Source organism: Osmerus eperlanus, chromosome 16, assembly GCF_963692335.1.
Source record: "Osmerus eperlanus chromosome 16, fOsmEpe2.1, whole genome shotgun sequence".
NCBI classification, from domain to species: domain Eukaryota; kingdom Metazoa; phylum Chordata; class Actinopteri; order Osmeriformes; family Osmeridae; genus Osmerus; species Osmerus eperlanus.
This window is the reverse complement of record NC_085033.1, coordinates 14,255,188-14,273,037: the sequence shown is the minus strand read 5'-3', so window position 1 is coordinate 14,273,037 and position 17,850 is coordinate 14,255,188. Positions and strand designations below refer to the sequence as shown.

General features: G+C 45.4%; 1 protein-coding gene across 3 annotated transcripts; it reads right to left on the bottom strand.

The window, feature by feature from the left end:
- Positions 1-504: 504 nt before the first annotated feature.
- Positions 505-13,826, bottom strand: onecut3b (one cut homeobox 3b). 3 transcript variants are annotated; one of them, XM_062482444.1, is made up of 3 exons: positions 12,743-13,826; positions 1,204-1,438; positions 505-1,110 (listed from the first exon to the last, which is right to left on the bottom strand). In XM_062482444.1, the coding sequence occupies exons 1-3, from the start codon at positions 13,824-13,826 to the stop codon at positions 1,047-1,049; spliced, it is 1,383 nt and encodes a 460-aa protein (XP_062338428.1). In that variant the 3' UTR covers positions 505-1,046. The 3 variants fall into 3 exon arrangements, with proteins under 3 accessions (XP_062338428.1, XP_062338427.1, XP_062338426.1); XM_062482443.1 differs by having other exon boundaries at positions 505-1,118; positions 1,212-1,438; XM_062482442.1 differs by having other exon boundaries at positions 505-1,438.
- Positions 13,827-17,850: the final 4,024 nt, after the last annotated feature.

Here is a 17,850-nt window from a genome sequence, read left to right as displayed (position 1 = left end):
CTCTGTGGAGATGGGATTAGACTTTGTCCAAATAAAGATTAAAGAGACCACAGAGGATAAACTGTTACATATCAGTCCTGTCCTTCTCAGATCAGGAGTGTGTGTGTGTGTGTGTGTGTGTGTGTGTGTGTGTGTGTGTGTGTGTGTGTGTGTGTGTGTGTGTGTGTGTGCGTGCGTGCGTGCGTGTGTGTGTGTGTGTGTGTGTGTGTGTGCAGGGGGATCTGTGATAAATGAAGCTACAGGGGCTCCTACCATCCCTCAGTGGTGTGCTATCATGAACGACCACCAGAGAGCACTCTTGCTCTTGCATAGAAGCTACCAGACCACTGCAGAGAAATCACACCCTTGGGGAGATGTGTCAGAGCACACACACACACACACACATGCTCGCACAGACAAACAAACACATTCAGGGAAAGGTTTGTGTTGTGTTTGAGGGTGACTGTTCTGAGACTGAAAGGACTGATTCAACATGGATGGTCTTGTTACACACACTAAGTCTGTGCAGTCAGCTCCATCACCATTGTCTTATCTTAGGGTGTATGTATGTTACCAGCTGGTAAAATACTTGAGCTTCTGGACTGATCCGAAGCAATTTTATGCCTTTAGGCTACTATAGCTGTAACAAATTGACCCAGAAAGAGATCTGTTCTCTTAGAAGGACCATAGTGACGTTCTCAGTGTCACTTTCTGGATTTTCTTTGGTTTGCAGCCAAATGATTTTAGGTGAAGGTTTACAGTCAACTATAATCCTACACCAATCTCAAACCTGTTAGATATTCTTTGGTTTTAACATAAAGGTGGCTGGGAAATACACGTAAAGGATCATGGGTCATATTCGTCACAGAAACGAAATACATTTTTGTGTTAGAACAGTGGATGGGCAAACCTGATTCAGACAACCAACTTCCGGCCTCTTTCCAGACCAAAATGTGCTGAATCAGGAGTGTTAAGCGCTGGGCTCGAGTTTAAAAAAAAATCTCCCAAAAGCTGTCGCGATACCTCCGGGTTTGGAGCCTCTAGTTTAGGCCCAAACAGTCCCGCACTTAGGCCTTGGAGAAGATGGTTGACGAAGATGAGGTGCCCGGTTGTGCTGGGGAAGAGGAATTTGCGTTGTTGTTGTTATTGTTGTTGCTATTTCCATGACCGTGCGCATGATTATGGCCGTGCACACTCCCGTGCCCGTGCTCACTCCCTGCACCCTCGGGGCCCCAGCGGTCGTGGCAGCGGCGGCGCGCGTTCATGAAGAAGTTGGAGACCGTGGAGAGCTCGAGACCCAGCTGCTGGGAGATGGTGATCTGCATCTCTTTGGAGGGTCGCCGGTTTTCCCGGAAGATTGCGGCCAGGGTGCGGCGCTGCAGGTCGGTAAAGACCAACCGCTGTTTCTTGGGAAGCATGTTTCTCTCCCGGCCCTGGTCCTGTTCCTTTCGTTTACATGCTAGAAAAAAATAGAGAGAGAGAGAGAGAGAGAGAGAGAGAGAGAGAGAGAGAGAGAGAGAGAGAGAGAGAGAAATACATCAGTTCACTGTACTAGTATCCGTCCTGACTTTGTGTCCGAAAGAGTAAAAATGCGTGCGATTGGTGCGTGTGAGTGAGACAGTGGGCCCTACAGTATAAAAAGACAACTTTGCTTTATCAGAAGAGCACTACATTATTTAGAGAACTGATAGGTGAGTGTTACTTGTCGCGGTTATCGTAATCATTGACGCATGATTTATCTAGAGCCAGTGTAAGCCTGTGCGTTAGGATACTGGTCAAGCAGATTTGCGGTGGAGCCAGCACGCTAAAACACGGGTCGCGCGGTGCAGTGATTCTGTGCTCTGCATCGAGGCCCAGGTAGTGTTGGTGGAGAGAGTGTGCAGTTCTGCTGCCCTAAAAGCTGCAATGATCGATTTTCCGCGGTTTTCTCCTGAACACGTGATCCAGTAATCAGGGCTCCCTTCCCCACCCAATCGATCCTCATCGATCCGCAAGCCCGCGGTGTGTGAGTGTGTATGCGAGAGAAAGAGAGAGAGTGTGTATCTGTCTGTGTGTGTGTGTGTGTGTGTGTGTGTGAGTGTGTGTGTCTATACGGTGTGTGTATGTGTGTGGAAGTGTTTGAGCGCGCGCTTGTGTGTCACGGTAGGGAGTATCACACGAGCGCGAGCACCTGACAGACAGCTGGAGAAGAAATTGTTTATCCGCGGGAACAAAAGAGGTGTATTGAGATAGACTGTCAGAGAACTGTGGAGGTGGACACTGGAAGAGACAAAGGAATGCCTCTCTTATAACATGGCTCTAGTGCATTCTAACAACCTTACGTGTGTGTGTGTGTGTGTGTGTGTGTGTGTGTGTGTGTGTGTGTGTGTGTGTGTGTGTGTGTGTGTGTGTGTGTGTGTGTGTGTGTGTGTGTGTGTGAGAGAGAGGGGGTTGGTCTGACGATTGAAGGATAGGGTCTGGCTGTGATGTGAAGGTGGTGTATGGAAATGATTGATGACTTTACAGCCGGTTTAGACAACAGCAGTAAACAGATTTGACTGAGTGAGGAATATCAATATACGTGTGTGTGTGTGTGTACAGGATGGGGCAGGGGTACGTGTAATGTTTGACTGTGTTTTGTAAGATAATAACCTCTAAAAAGAGAGAGTGTGTGCGGGCCAGAGGGTAGACCAGTGTCTCTGTGTGTGGTTCCAGCCAAGCACAGCCCCCCTCTGGGGTTCCTTGAAACAGTCTCTGTATCTAAACCACAGATACACCTGAATCACATCTCATGTGTTATCGTTTATCCCTACAAGGCTTTTGCCACTCGTCTAATGAAGTGATGGCTTAACCTATTGAACTCTCACATCTCCATCTTACCCTTCTCTTCTCTGTCTCTCTGTCACACACACACACACTAATTCTCTCACACACGTTTTTACACACACTCTCTCACACACACACACACACACACACACACACACACATACATTTAGACACACACTCTCTCACACACTCTCACATACTTTACACACACTCTCACACACACATTTTCACACAGTGTTTCTTTATCTCTACCTCTCTCTCTCCCCCTTCTCTCTCTCTGTCTCTCTCCCCCTCTCTCTCTCCCTCCCTCTCCCCCTCTCTCTCTCAGTGCTTCTCCATCCATTACAGTCTTCTTCATCCATTCTCCCTCCTTGTTGTTCTCCATTGTTTTAATTTGCCCTCAGATTGATAGTCCCCATATCGATTGATCCGCGCTTCAGAACCATTTCATGGAACGTTTATTCAATTGGTCGTGGCCGGGCCATGCCAGGGCCCCTAAGTGACGCCCACGGCCCAAACTCAATACTCTCTAATGTAATGACTAAATGCTAGCGCTAATATAGTGATAATTTAATACGTAATGCTTGTTTTGAAACAACTCATGCCATCGGCCATTTTACAACGCCAACACCATTCTGGTTCTCCTCCATCAGCTGAGATGCAATGCGGAACGTGGAACGTGGAACTCTGCTCAGCTGGACTGGGATGCTCTGCACGGCTGCAGGAACGCCAGGATGAGTTTTCACACAGGGTGGGTTGGAAGGTAGGTGGCTAGCAGGGTGGATGGAAGGGTGGATAGACAGATAGACAGACAGATAGCAGATAGATAGATAGATAGATAGATTCACAGAAAGACAGATAGACAGATAGACAGATAGACAGATAGACAGATAGATAGATAGATTCACAGCAAGACAGATAGATAGATATATAGATAGATAAATAGATAGATAAATGTACAGACGGATGGATGGATGGATAGATGGATATATAGAGGAGAAACAAGCATTTCTGTGATAATACTTCACTGACACTGTACTTCCCCTGAGGATCAGCTGTGTCCTCTCACATCTATGCTCTCTCTCTCTCTCTCTCTCTCTCTCTCTCTCTCTCTCACATCGCCACCAACGCCACGAGACTCAGACAGAAGGGCCTGATCCCAGACCAGCACCACTGGACACAACGTCCTCAACAAGCGCGGGCCCCGGCCCAAACCAAACACAGCATCGCAACCGAGACCCTAGCTCTATCCAGGATCAATACACATCTACAGATAATCAATACAGGTCCATTCTCAATGTTTCCCCCCAGTGTCCTGGTAAGACCTCCTCCAGGTGAACGGGCTCTGGGGAGAGAGGGGAGGGCCCTTCTTGTTAAAGCACCCTCTCTTGACCTGAGGGCTGGGGTCTTAGCCCGTCTGTTGACACCTCTCTGGTCCCTAACAGGTCAGCTTCGAGGACGAGGACAAGAGGGGAGAAAATTGCGGAGGAGGCGTTCGAATGCTGAGCAGCCTTTCACGTGCCTGCGTGACAAGGTGACGTTATAATAACTGCCTGTTTTTATTTGTGTTGAAGCCATGTTTTAAGTTAGAAGTAGTTGGTGTTCTGTGGCCTGAGCAGTGTCGAAAATAGTTCCCTCCTTAATTCCATTTGTTTGATAAGTCTTTTTTACCATGTCATTACAAATCAATTATCACCATATTACAGAGTAATTACATGTCAAGACAATGTCATTAACGCAGTAATCACAGCCAGATTACACAGGCAGAGAGAGTTAGGTATTTACACTTAAATATTTGGACTGTGTGTCTGTGTATGTCTGTGTGCATGCATGTGTGAGTGTGTGTATTTGTATGTGTTTGTGCAAGTATGTGTGTGTGCGTTTTTGCATGCCTGTGTTGTGTGTGTGCGCCTGTGTATGTCTTTGCGTTTGTGTGTGTTCGGCAAGGTGGCAGGTGCACTGGCTTAGTGATCGCACGGTTTCTTAGCTTTGGGGTGTTTGCATGACAGGACCTAGCCAGGTCACTAAGGCTAGGTGGGCTGGCCCAGGCCTCTGCACTAGGACAGCCCGGAGCCCAGGCCTCTGCACTAGGACAGCCCGGAGCCCAGGCCTCTGCACTAGGACAGCCCGGAGCCCAGGCCTCTGCACTAGGACAGCCCGGAGCCCAGGCCTCTGCACTAGGACAGCCCGGAGCCCAGGCCTCTGCACTAGGACAGCCCGGAGCCCAGGCCTCTGCACTAGGACAGCCCGGAGCCCAGGCCTCTGCACTAGGACAGCCTGGAGCCCAGGCCTCTGCACTAGGACAGCCTGGAGCCCAGGCCTCTGCACTAGGACAGCCCGGAGCCCAGGCCTCTGCACTAGGACAGCCCGGAGCCCAGGCCTCTGCACTAGGACAGCCCGGAGCCCAGGCCTCTGCACTAGGACAGCCTGGAGCCCAGGCCTCTGCACTAGGACAGCCCGGAGCCCAGGCCTCTGCACTAGGACAGCCTGGAGCCCAGGCCTCTGCACTAGGACAGCCTGGAGCCCAGGCCTCTGCACTAGGACAGCCTGCTACAGCTACAGGGTTTAGAATGTTATATTCTGTAATAGAAAATATATATTATTTTTTGATATCTCAACACATATGGTAAAATAAAATATGATTGATACAGTTGGAGGATGTAAACCTGATATCAGTCTGTGATTTATATCACAAAACATGTGGAACTGCAAACTGTATATTTCAACAAATACAGTATGTTGACATGAGGTGTTTTACTAAAAGCCTCAAGGAATTACAGTTTTTACAGTGATTCAGGGAGAGAAGACTCAATTCTTCCACTCCAGTGTGATGCTGCTTAGCGTTGACCAGGACAGATTCAAATAAAAACACGGATGCAAAACAGAACCGCGAGCGTGTCTGTCATTATGGACGTTTATATGGTGCGACAATTAGGCTATGCTTTTCTAATAGGGATTTATGTAAGCGTTATATCATATTTATATAAATTCTTCATGTGGTCGGATTTGTAGCCTATATATTGTTGTAGCTTTTAAATTTATAAATAACTAAACTTATTTTGTTCTTTTGATTTGGGAGTTGCGCCTTAGTCTGTCGATTTTTGTTTCCTAATAAGGACGTTTTGTGTGTGGCAGGGAGGTGATTTTAACAGCATTGAGAGCAGTTCTGTTGTGAGTCCTGTCAAGGTACATTCAAGCATGCAAAGTGCATGCTGTGATATAGGTGAACTTCTGCGTGGTGGGAGGGATGAGGAGAAGGAGGGGGGGGGGGGGGGCTGCATGTGAGATTGATAACTAACCGCACCGTGCTGCTAGCCGGTGGGCCGGAGACCGACGCCGGGACCGACGGACGTGATCGCGCTTTGCGTGCGGTGAGACGGGCCTTCTCCCGCACCGGCCGGACTACTGCAGGCGAGAAACAGGCACGTCAATCACTCTGTCTGGGATGCACGGTCATTGATTATATTGATCATAGTCTTTTCATTGCTGTGAAATCAACGCTCAGGTTCCCACAAAGACAAGGCAAAGCTGTGGCGGAACCGCTCCTTCTTTGTACAATAAACTGCAAAAATTGACTGCAGATTGATTATTTGATGACATTTCGTTTATTTGCCGACGCAAATCCAGTGCTTTCTTATCTAGGACAAGCATGCAAGGTGCAATTATCTGGTCGCTTGTTAAACACATTGAGGTTGGCTTATGCGTCAGGCTTTGTGTTTGTGCTTTGTGTCTTGTATGAAGAACGACCTTCGTACTTTATAAATAATGACCTTTTTTTTCTTCAGTCTAATAGCTTATACTGTAAATGTAAACGTTAAATTCGTTTTAATTGAGTTTTCTGTCCTTCAAGTAGACTAAATACGTGAGTCAGTGGAGGAGTAAAGGCTGTAAAATCAAACATCAAATATACATAGCCTAGGCCTTTATGAAATGTGAAAGACGATAATCCGCATTTGATTTTTTTAGATAATAATTATAAGCATCAAATAAATTAAAAATACGTTTTCTGTAGCCTATTCTACTGAAAATGCAATTGCTAGGTTATTTTTATTCGACCGGCTGAAAGCTGGCTTTGAACAAATCTTGCTCATTTGATTGCTCATTGAAGATTTAATAGTAGGTCTAAATGTTTGTTCTTTGATACTGCAAACGTTTGTCGAATTCTTCTAACGAAGTGCATACAATTTAGCAACGATGCAAAGTAAATAGAGAAAACTATTAAATCATTCGTCTACACATTTACAAAAACAAAAAAAAGCATTCAGACAATTTGTCTTGACAAATATTCAAACTATCAACCACAAGCCTTAATGGATTTTATGGAATAAAATGATCGAGAAAGAAAGAACACACAAGCGGGCGCGCACACACACACACAAACACATAGCCCAACACTCACGTGAAATGGGACATTGCAGTTCATGGTTACAAACAGCTGACTGAGTAAGGGAGCCTGTAAGTTCATTATGATTGTAACAACCGTTGACATAAAAACCGACAGACGTTCCTCAGCGGCAACGGTATCCGCAGTCTCTGTGAACCACGGACAGCGACTCGTGGTCTGCATGTGTTGTGGGGCATCTGTGAATCCCTTTGTGACATTGCTTCTAAGAGATGCAGGCCCACACTAACAGTTTGATTTGATTTCAGGTAGCCTATACACCCACGTTATACAGACGATTTTCGTAGCAACGTGAAGGATTCTTGTCTGCATTGTAATTTCGCTTGTTTTTCAGTAATTTCAGTAAATTCACTCAATGTTTTGAATTATGTGCGGTTGAACTATGTCGGTTATTTCTTCACAACACGTTATTGAAACAACTTGACTTTGACATGAGATGTTTAGAACAAACGTTTAGTGCATATGTTTTCCCCATGCGTCTAACTTGCTGTGCTATGCCATAGTAGTTAAAATATGCTGCCCTTGGAATTAATGAGTGAATTAATTTGTTTTCACACATGTTGTGTTATGTAGCCTATGCGGCATTATGTGACGATTGACTGTGTTGCTCAGCACTGGGGAAACTCCTGATGACCACATGTTTGCACTGTAGTAAGAAGAGACTATCAATGATGAGGAGAGGTAGGGAAAGGAGGAGGAGGGAAAGGAGGAGGAGGGTGAAGAAGAGGGGGAGGAGGAGAGAGGAAGACCGAGGGAGGAGAGAGAGAAGGATTTTCTTTGCTGGTTGGTGCAGAGCCAGAGCTGGAGGGAGGGAGGGAGGGAGGGAGGGAGGGAGGGGAGCAGAGGAGAGGAAATCGATACCGATTCAGAGCGAGTCAGATAAGCCTGAACAATGTATAGTGCAGACACACTCTATAACCCAATCACACAAGCATGCGTACACACATACTCTCTCTCGCTCTCCTTCTCTCTCACACACACACACACACAAGTATGCAAAACCACACAATCTCTCTTTCTTACACACATCAGCATGCATGTATTCAAACACACTCAATTTCACATACACAGACACACACACTCTTACTCTAATTCTCTCGCTCGCTCTCTCTCTCTCTCTCTCTCACACACACACACACACACCAGTATGCATGCAGACACACACATTATCTCACTCTCTTTCTCACACACACACAACAGCATCCATTCATCCATACATACATACACTCTCACTCCATTTCTCACACTGACCCACACACAAACACACACGCAGGCAGTGAAATGTGCTTGCACGCCACCATAAAGATGCATTACATAGACCATAAACCATAGCAACCTTTAAAATCAAATGACATCACAAGCCCGGACTGCTTTGAGGTTTTGCTGACATGAGCAGAAAGGGGAGCTCCCAGGCCTACACACTCTACAACCAGCCTCTAAAAAGGTCTTTGTCTGCAGATCGCTTCATGAATACAGCAGTTCCCCGTTATACTCTGCTGCCTCTTGGAGGAAAAACAACGATCGTAAAGATCTCACAAGCTTCCAGGTTTTCTGAGGCGTCCATTGTTGAGGGCTACATTATCCCTGCCGCGTATTATCACCTGTTCCATCACGCCTCGCCCCATCATTGATCTCATTAATGGCAGCTCCTGCCATCCATGAGTCTCTGGTGTCAGCCTTGTGGTGTGGATGTTGTCCCTGCAGAGTGTTACCAGCTGACGATTGTGTTGAGGGTTGTGATATCTGTGCTGTTTCTGTTAACCACATCTGGCTCTGGTTACCACAGTACAGGGGCTCACACCTCCCCTTGGCCTCCCTCCAGCCTCCCTCCAGCCTCTCTCCAGCCTCCCTCCAGCCTCTCTCCAGCCTCCCTCCAGCCTCCCCCATCTCTCTCTCCCTCAGCCCCAACCATCTGTCCCCTCTCCCTCACACAAACCTCCTCTCAGCCTCCTTCCCCCAGCCTCCCCCTCATCTCCCCCTCGTACAGACCTCCCCCAGCCTCCCCTCTCGTCTCCCTCTACCTCTCGTACTTATCAATTATTAAAGTCCCTATCGATCCTCACACCAGCCTGCTCTATCTAGCTGTTCACACAAAGCCCAAACTCGCAGACACGCGATCAATAGCACCTCCCTACCTCTGGGGTCTCCTCGCTATTTCTACACCACCCAAGTTTGTTTACATTCAGTCGGGGTGGTGTCATTCCCTTATTTACCCTTCCGAAAGTTCTTAATGAAATTCTGCCGTGAGAACGGAATGATGTAGATTTAGACTTAATCCGATGAATGAAGTGATGCTCCTCTAAATCATTCACTGCATCTGTCGATGGTGCAGCTGTAGGTATGGGTGACAGATCCCGCATGACACACAGCGTACAGTTAATAAACACAAGGAGTCGCAAGAAGTGAGGGAAACAGGGATGGTGTGACAGATAAACAAGGCCTGTATATAACGCACACAGTCGCTACCTCAGAACACAAGGCTGCATGTCTCGCGTGTACGAAGCGATATGAAAACACAGGATTGCAGTGGATTGTGTTTCTAGTTGTGAACAGGAGCCTTTGTGTTCCTGATGGTGTCCTTGCTGGTCACCAGTAGGACCACAGAGGTTCTGTTCCTGTGTGACTCTATAGGCTTTGTGGCAGCTGTTATGTCAGAGGGTGAAGGAGCTCTGAATGGACAAATAGATCTCTCTTCGCCCTAAGAACAGATCACTGGTCAGTTTATCCACGTCCTCTGTGACCACAAGCATCACAGCCTCACCATCTACACTGGTCTGAGACCTGCCCTTAAGTCAGCTACAGTTTGTATACTGTTTGTATACCTAAGTTCGCTACAGTTTGTATACCTACAGCAGGACCAAAGCGCACTTAGATAAATATAAACACAGACAGATGGGGGTTTTTTTTATCTCGAAAGCATTCAAAAACACGTTTTACATCATTCAACTCTCTGGGTCTTCTATTCTTTAAGGGAACAAAAGCAAAAATCGAGCGCTCCCCAAAGTATTTGCAAATACTTTGCCCACACTCGAACCAGGAATACTAATATTCCAAACTACCAGTCTGTACTCTGAAACCCAGCATATTCACATCGACAAACAACGAGTATTGATGGATTGATCATGAAATCACGGACAGAATGAGAATCCCGTCTCCATGTTAACCTTCAGCCCTGCTGGGGGGGTGTGTGTGTGGGTGTGTGTGTATGTGGGGGGGGGGGGGGGGGGTGAGGGGTGTGTGTGGAACTCTGACTTCATAAAGCTGGAATCCCTAAATGCCTTTGTCCTTTCCTTTGTTTTCCCCCTGATCCTCAGCCAATCAACAGCCTGCGGTCAGAGGACCGTCATAATGCATGATGGGTGATATTTTGGTGATGTGCCACGAAGATGAAGGAGGAGAGAAAAGGAGAGGAAAGGAGGGAGAACGAAAGAAGGGAGATGGAAAGAGAGGTGAGGGCGGGAGGAAGAGAGAGAGAGAGAGAGAGAGAGAGAGAGAGAGAGAGAGAGAGAGAGAGATGGAGGAAGAGAGAGAGAGGGAGAGGGAGAGATGGAGGAAGAGAGAGACAGGGAGAGAGGGAGAGATGGAGGAAGAGAGAGACAGGGAGAGAGGGAGAGATGGAGGAAGAGAGAGAAGAATCAGAGAGGGAGAAAGAGAGGAGGGAGAGTGGGGGTTGGGTAAAGGAAGCAGCATTATTGATCTCTTATGTGCAAAGCCAGGCAAACAGAAAAAGGACAGAGCTACACCGTTAATGACACTCATGCATTGACTGCAATGGGGTTCTACTATCTATCTTTCTATCTTAATAATTTTCTATCTGTCTATCTTCACATTTTCTATCTATAAATGTATCTTTGTCGATCTATTTATTTATCCATCTATCTATCCATCATCATGTTCTACATCTATCTACCTATCTCCATCTATCTCTGAATCTATCTATCCATCTTCATTTTTACATCTATCTATCTTTCTTTTATATGCCCATACATCACATGTAACACCATTCCATCAAAAGAAGCAATAATTGTGTAAATGTTGATAAAAGCAGAATGGTGATATTTCCGAGTGTGATAGTTATACACAACAGTGAGATGCAGAAACCTATCAGTCTGGCAGCAGGGGTCACAACCTTTAAACACAATGACCTTGTATGGTGACAATACAAGCTGTCCCTAAAGTCATGTTAGCATGTCAGTGTTTAGAGAAAACTGTGTATGTGTGGTGTGAGCGTGTGTGTGTGTGTGTGTGTGTGTGCGTGCGTGTGTGTGTGTGCGTGCAGGTGTGTGTATGGGTGTGTGTGTGTGTATGTAAAAGAGAGAGCATGTAATGTCCTTGAGTCTTTAAAAGAAAATGATTTATAGTTTGAGGTAGTCCACCTTGGCAGCCTTAACGCTGGGATTTCGTTAATGGCTTTGATTACTCTTAGGGGCCTGTGTTTGGTCAAGGACATACACACGTTTCGCTTTTCATAACCAATATTGGACTAAATCAAACTTACGTTTCAACAAATGTAATGAGAACGTCAGGCTTTTCAATATGCCTAACTAAATCTGAGAAATCACTGCTCGGTCTAAATTTAGCGCTCTCACTACAAAGCGGGCTAAATGAAAAGGCAAAGCGGCCGTGTGGTTATAGCCGTCTTTCAGCTCCAATACGGGCATTGATCCGTGTGCCACATTTAAAAGGGAGAGTGGGAACTGGCCTATTGATCAGTTAGCCAGGGGTCACGCGCCCCGCTGACGCGCTCCTCTCCCCTCCCCTCCGGTGCAACTAGTTGTCCAAAGCTAGTAGGCTAAACACGTCTGCACGAGCTTGGCAGGGCCTAGCGTGCGCAGCATGTGTAGGTTGCTTATCACAGCTTTCGTGTCGTTCCCTAATTTCGTGACGGAAGCACAAAACACTATGAGGTACCTGCTTCAAATATGGACGCTTACTGATTATAAGAGGCTGGCACGACTAGAAACTATACCAGTTTGTGATTGTTTTTGATTATCTGATGTATCGTGGATGTATCATCAGTCTATACGGGGTAGGCCCGTGAAGCCTGCGCACGGTCCTTGCTTCTAGAACCTTCACCTCACACCCCCTGTGTGAGAGACAATGATCTCTCGCGCCCACAGTCTCTCACGCAGTCACGTTTCTGGCGATAGCTAGACAATGCGTCATGTAACAGGTTGTGGAAACACTTTGTCAAGGAAGAAAACTATTGCTTTAACCGTTGGCTGAAAGCTCAGGCGGTTGATGCCATACACTTCCCGTTTTGTGCGGTTACATGCGCTTTCCGTGGTGCTGAATCTCAGCCCATATTCTCTGGGGATATGAATGTTCTCTGCGCAACTTTTTTGACTTTCGTTTTAAGATAATGACTACATTTATATCAAATGTAAAGCCTAGAGTTAACACCTTCGTTTATGTGAAGGAGCACGTCTATTTTCCAAAGTTTTGATTAAATCAATATCAACCCCGCATCAACAAAATGTTAGTTTGTGAGTCTGTACCACAGGCTACTGTGATAGCCCCACGTCACGTATGGTGAGGGGAGCAAGTGGGTCTTACCCGCCAGGCGGAGAGCGGACATCCGTTGAAACTCCGGTTCTTGAAGCCACTTCCACATTCTCCGGAAGGTCTCCCGGCCGGACTTGAGTTTACTCCAGGGCTTGGGGTTCCGTAGCAGGTCCGAGAGGGTTCCTTGGGACCGGCACAAGATTCTCTGGGCAAATATCGCCTGGGGAATCGAGTAGCGCTTTAGTTCAGCCGTTATCCTCTGAGCTACTTCCTTCGTGTTGATCTCCTCCGCCTGGACCCCAGCTCCCCCCCCTTGACCGGCCCCGTGGCCGTGCCTCTCCCGGTCTCCCAGCATCACCGCTCCGTTGGACTGGGAGTGGAGATGGCTGTGCGGGTGGTGATGCATCCCGTTGAGGTTGGTGATCATGCCGTGGCCGTGGCCTCCCAAACTCCTGGCCAAGTGTTCCTGGTCGCTTCTAGACAACATGGAGGCGTGGGACTCGAACCCGGACACCGGAGAGAGCATCTTGGCGTCACTGGAGAGGTGAGGGTTGGGACCGTAGGCTGACAGCGACTGCTGGGAGTTGTGCAAAGAACCGAGGCCGTTGGAGAGCGGGGAGAGGGAGCCATGGCCCATCCCGGACACGGACATCTCTTTGGGGTAATGACCGTAGAGATTGCCCATGGATGCAAGCCCACGGTGGTCGTCCCTCATCAACGTGAAGCTGCCGCTGACGTTCCCCGCAGATAGTCGCTGGTGGGCGGCTGCATGGTGGTGGGAGTGTGGGTGTGGGTGATGGAACTTGTCGGAGACCGTGGATATAGGAGGTAGGTGTTGGAGAGGAGTGAGTGTAGTATACGTGTTGCTCAGACCCATACCGGACTCACACATACTGATAGCCGGGTGCAGGTGACCGGACAGCGAAGGGTCCGTCCGGTAGTCCCCTCCCGAGCCCTCTAAGATCGAAGCCATGCTGGAAACCATCGCTGACCGCGCGCCGTGGCCGTGCGGGACCAGGTTCCGGTGAGAGGAGGACGGCGGTGGTCGCGCGTGCGAGGAGCTCATGAGATCTCCCGCCTGTGAGTGCGAAGAGACACCGTGAAGGTTGCCAAGGTTCTCCATTGTGAGTTCCATTGCTGAAAGGATATATCTTCCCCCCTTAGCCCACCCTCCCCTCCCGCTCCCTCCTGTTCGCTCTCTCCTTTCTCTCTCTCTCTTTCTCTCTCGACTTTCACCCACTCTCTCTCACACACACACTGAGGCGCGCACTCAATCTTCTTTCCTTGCGCCCACCTGGAGCGATAATATTACCAAACGATTTCAAAACCAATCCATTGATTAGAGTTCTGCTCAGTCAATCCAGCATGGGTTTTGCAGATCATTTCTGAGGGTCCGGTTGTAGGTAAACAACGTGTATCTCTTCGCCCACGCGCGGCAGCATGCAACCAGCCTGAGTGTCCAGCAGCGTATAAGAGCTCGTGGGCTATATCTCATCCCTTGTCCAACAGCGCTTCCACTGAAAACTGGCCGAGCCGCGAGTCAGTGTACCTTCACGTGCCCGCGCATCCGTGTATTTAAAAAGCTGTGCCGCGGTCACGAGCTCGGGTTCCTTGTTGGATTTACTTTCGTCACCACATTTACTTGGTCCTATATTCTACCATGCTGTGTGCACGCGCGCGTGTGCATAAATAGATAGATAGATAGATAGATACAGAGGGAAAAATATAGTGTTTTGAAATGTAATTTAAAAACACTATATTTTCTTACACATCTGCAATTTATTTTTAATGTTTTTACTTGGCCTGTCCATATTTTTAAGAATGCTGCATTTTATTAACATTCTTGATGCTAGTGCTACTCATTTAGATAAAAATGTGTTTTCCCACGCAGTGAATGGTTTAGCATTTATGCGCTTAGTGATAAACCTGGTCGATGTATTGATTGACAGAGATTAATGACGTGGCCCAACCTGGTTAGGGAGTGGGGGGTGAAGGAGTTCAGGAAGTTAGGATCCTTGCGTTCCTTCTGGGAGGCAAATAAAGATCTCCACTTTCAGACGTTTCGTCTTGGAACGTAGCCTACCTCAAAAAAGACACCAAGCATCAAGTAAAAAAGTTCCACCAAGTTAATTCCGCGTGAGTCTGTACTGCCTGTGAATGGTAAATACTTCACGTAAAAAATAAAGAGAAAAATCTTTAGGCCTCAATTCACACATCCGTAGGATGCAGAATAGGCTTATTGATTATCGAAAGACGTTACATTTCCAGTACTGAGGCGTAAAATACAGTCTACTAGGCTGTTTGTTGTTTATACTGCTTGAGTGGGTTAAATAATACAAATAAGTAATGGAGCGTGTTGGACAATAATAACAAAAATCTAAAGGTCAAATATTCTTTGTCACTCTATGCAAAAATAAAGTTTAATCATCAGTTTGGTTATCGTTGATGGTATAAACATTTTCTGTATTTATAAAGTCGGTTTAGAACAATGACAGGCCTGTTTATGACACCACAGGCCCTATATGTGGGCCTGTAGAGTATAGTAAACCTGACTTATTGGTTAGACTCAGAGAGGATATATATAACGTTAGACTACTGTCCATCTATTGATGCCCATCGCTAATTGAAATGCATTAGTCTACAGTTGGGCTGCGAAAAAACAGTGAGCTCGTCAGCTGCTGCAGTGAGCCACACATGCAATTGGCTTCTTATAGCGGCATTGTGATGGATGTTACCAACCCTTCGTCTATTTCAGCTTAGGCTTGTTTGCAGTGTGTGTGTGTGTGTGTGTGTGTGTGTGTGTGTGTGTGTGTGTGTGTGTGTGTGTCATGGATCCTTTTTGGAACAAAAAAGACAACTAAACTTTCATCTGAAACAGAATGATGGCATCAAAGTTTTACTTCTTGAGATTTGGTTTTGTGGATCAATCAAGTATCGAACTCAGCGAAAGGACACAAAACGAACCAGGTTAAATAGTTTGTCTCGTATTGACCAGTCCACAGAGAACTACGACAGGTTAGAACTGAGGCTAACCTTAGTTTTCAGACCTTCGTGACTTATCGAACAGACATTTGGGCTGCTCTGCGCGTTGAACAACTCCTTCCAGCTTTGGTTTTGTAGTCCAAACTGTCTTAACTGTCCAAACGTAAACGTATCGGCCCTTCTTGGGTCTCTTCTAAAACGCAATCACACGTTTCAGAAATTAAATGCTGTATGTTTAGTCATCAATTTAGCCTTTGTTGCCTACATTTAGCCTAACTGGTGAGAATTACATAAATGAATCACCTGACAAATTCACATTTTTGGGTACAAGAAATCTGTATAGGCAAATTTTTATCAGACCAAATGAAATAAAAATACTCAACTGAAAAGGCTGTTCAATTAAATACATTTTTCAAAGCTGCCGTTTTGACGGATAGCCTGCACCTGTTGTCAGGCGTGTCCGCGTGAATTCTGTCATATAGGCCTATTACCACGACATTGTAAAATATTTGTTAGGACTATTAGGCCTATATATAGCATATTCAAAAAGATAAATATTATTATGAAAGTATGATAAACTGTTTGTTGAAAGTAAAAATAAAAATAAAACAATAGTCTGGCTACTTATTTGTTCAACAATGATAGATTCACCCAGTCGATTTATAGACGTGTAACTTCGCCTATTCACTTCCGTGTCCGTCCATTTCCCATGTCTCACTATGCCTGAAAATTATTCTAAAGCAGGCTTCAGCACGGATATGTGTAATACGGACTTGTAGAGTTTCAATTCGGCTTTCACGCAGTGAATTAGATAATGTTCATATATGGGCCTATATGTAGGCCTATGTTTCTTTGGTTATGTTTCATTGTAGAGAGACTTCACCAAATTGTTATTTTTCCACAAAGATGGAGTCACGGACGAGTGGAGCGTTGAGCTGAGGGCGTATGTCAATCTGCTTTCGATAGAATCGGTAATCAATAGCCTATCCTGTGAACAGAAATCCAAAGGCTGATAAATTGATCTTTTTTAGGTAAACAAGTAATGACGAATCTGAATAATTGCTGATATCCTGAAAAACATTTATATCAAACCTTTAGTCCTAAAGGAACTCGGGAGTTGTGCAATAGGCCTACTTAATAGAAACTTCTAAATGAAGGGTAACTGTTTTTAACACAGTCAAATTCACGTGTGTAACAATTCATTCTTAAATAAAGAAAATGTTATTTATCTTGTCACATAAAAAACGGAAATAATAAACCATATCACTTTTAAATGCTCGCCGATGCCTCTGCACAGAAGTTGTCTTTAATCACAGGCTAAATTATTTCCATACATTACGACATGAGTTTTTGCTTTAAGGTATTAAACTTATGCGTATTTTCTTTCAATTTGCATGTATAGGTTAGGCCTATATATTGTAGGAAATAGATTTTTGTTTGATTTTAAATTCACTGTGTTGAAAATCGTTATGTATTTGACCAGTATACAGTATTAAAGCCTATACATCATTCGTTTGATTTCATAATAAATGTTTTTATATATTTATTTTTCAAAAATCCAAACGGCTACAGACAAATGCCGTAACTAGATTTAAATCAGATTTAGTCTGAAGCTGCAAGGTCACCCGTATAGGCCCCAATGCTGATAGACTCTACATTTATAAATAATATCTTTCCACAAAATAATGACAAAATCCAAGCTACATTTAGGTGGAAATATGTAATATTAGTTTGTAGTTATAATTAAATAAACCGATAGCATTTCGTTGAATGCTGTGTCGATGTTTCTTCTAATAGATAGTTCCCTTTAGTGAAAAATCTAATGTTCTCACCGCGATATTCACTTTTGTTGTCTTTTTACTTCGTCAGCAGTTCAGACCATTCTGCTGCCTCTCTATATAATTAGATGTCAGCTGATAATCATAGGATATAATATATAATATAATTACTATTATGATTGCCTACTTTTTATTGGTGTTTTCTATTTTACTGGTCTATAGCATACTCATATTTGTGTATATTCTTAACATTTTGATCAATCCCCAAAATAGATGAAAACATGCAGATAATTGTGCATTAACAACCAGACAATTTTCGGTTAATCTTTTTTATCTACATGTTTTGCAGTTCCAAGTTGAAGGGTATTTTGTGAACATGGTCATGTGTGTTCTCCGGCT

Bases quoted from the DNA above. Each gene is read 5' to 3' on its own strand.
- onecut3b (XM_062482442.1), bottom strand. From the start codon at position 13,826: ATGGAACTCACAATGGAGAACCTTGGCAACCTTCACGGTGTCTCTTCG. The intron at 1,439-12,742 runs GTAAGACCCACT...ATTTTTTTCTAG, and splicing joins GTCCGCTCTCCGCCTGGCGG to CATGTAAACGAAAGGAACAG.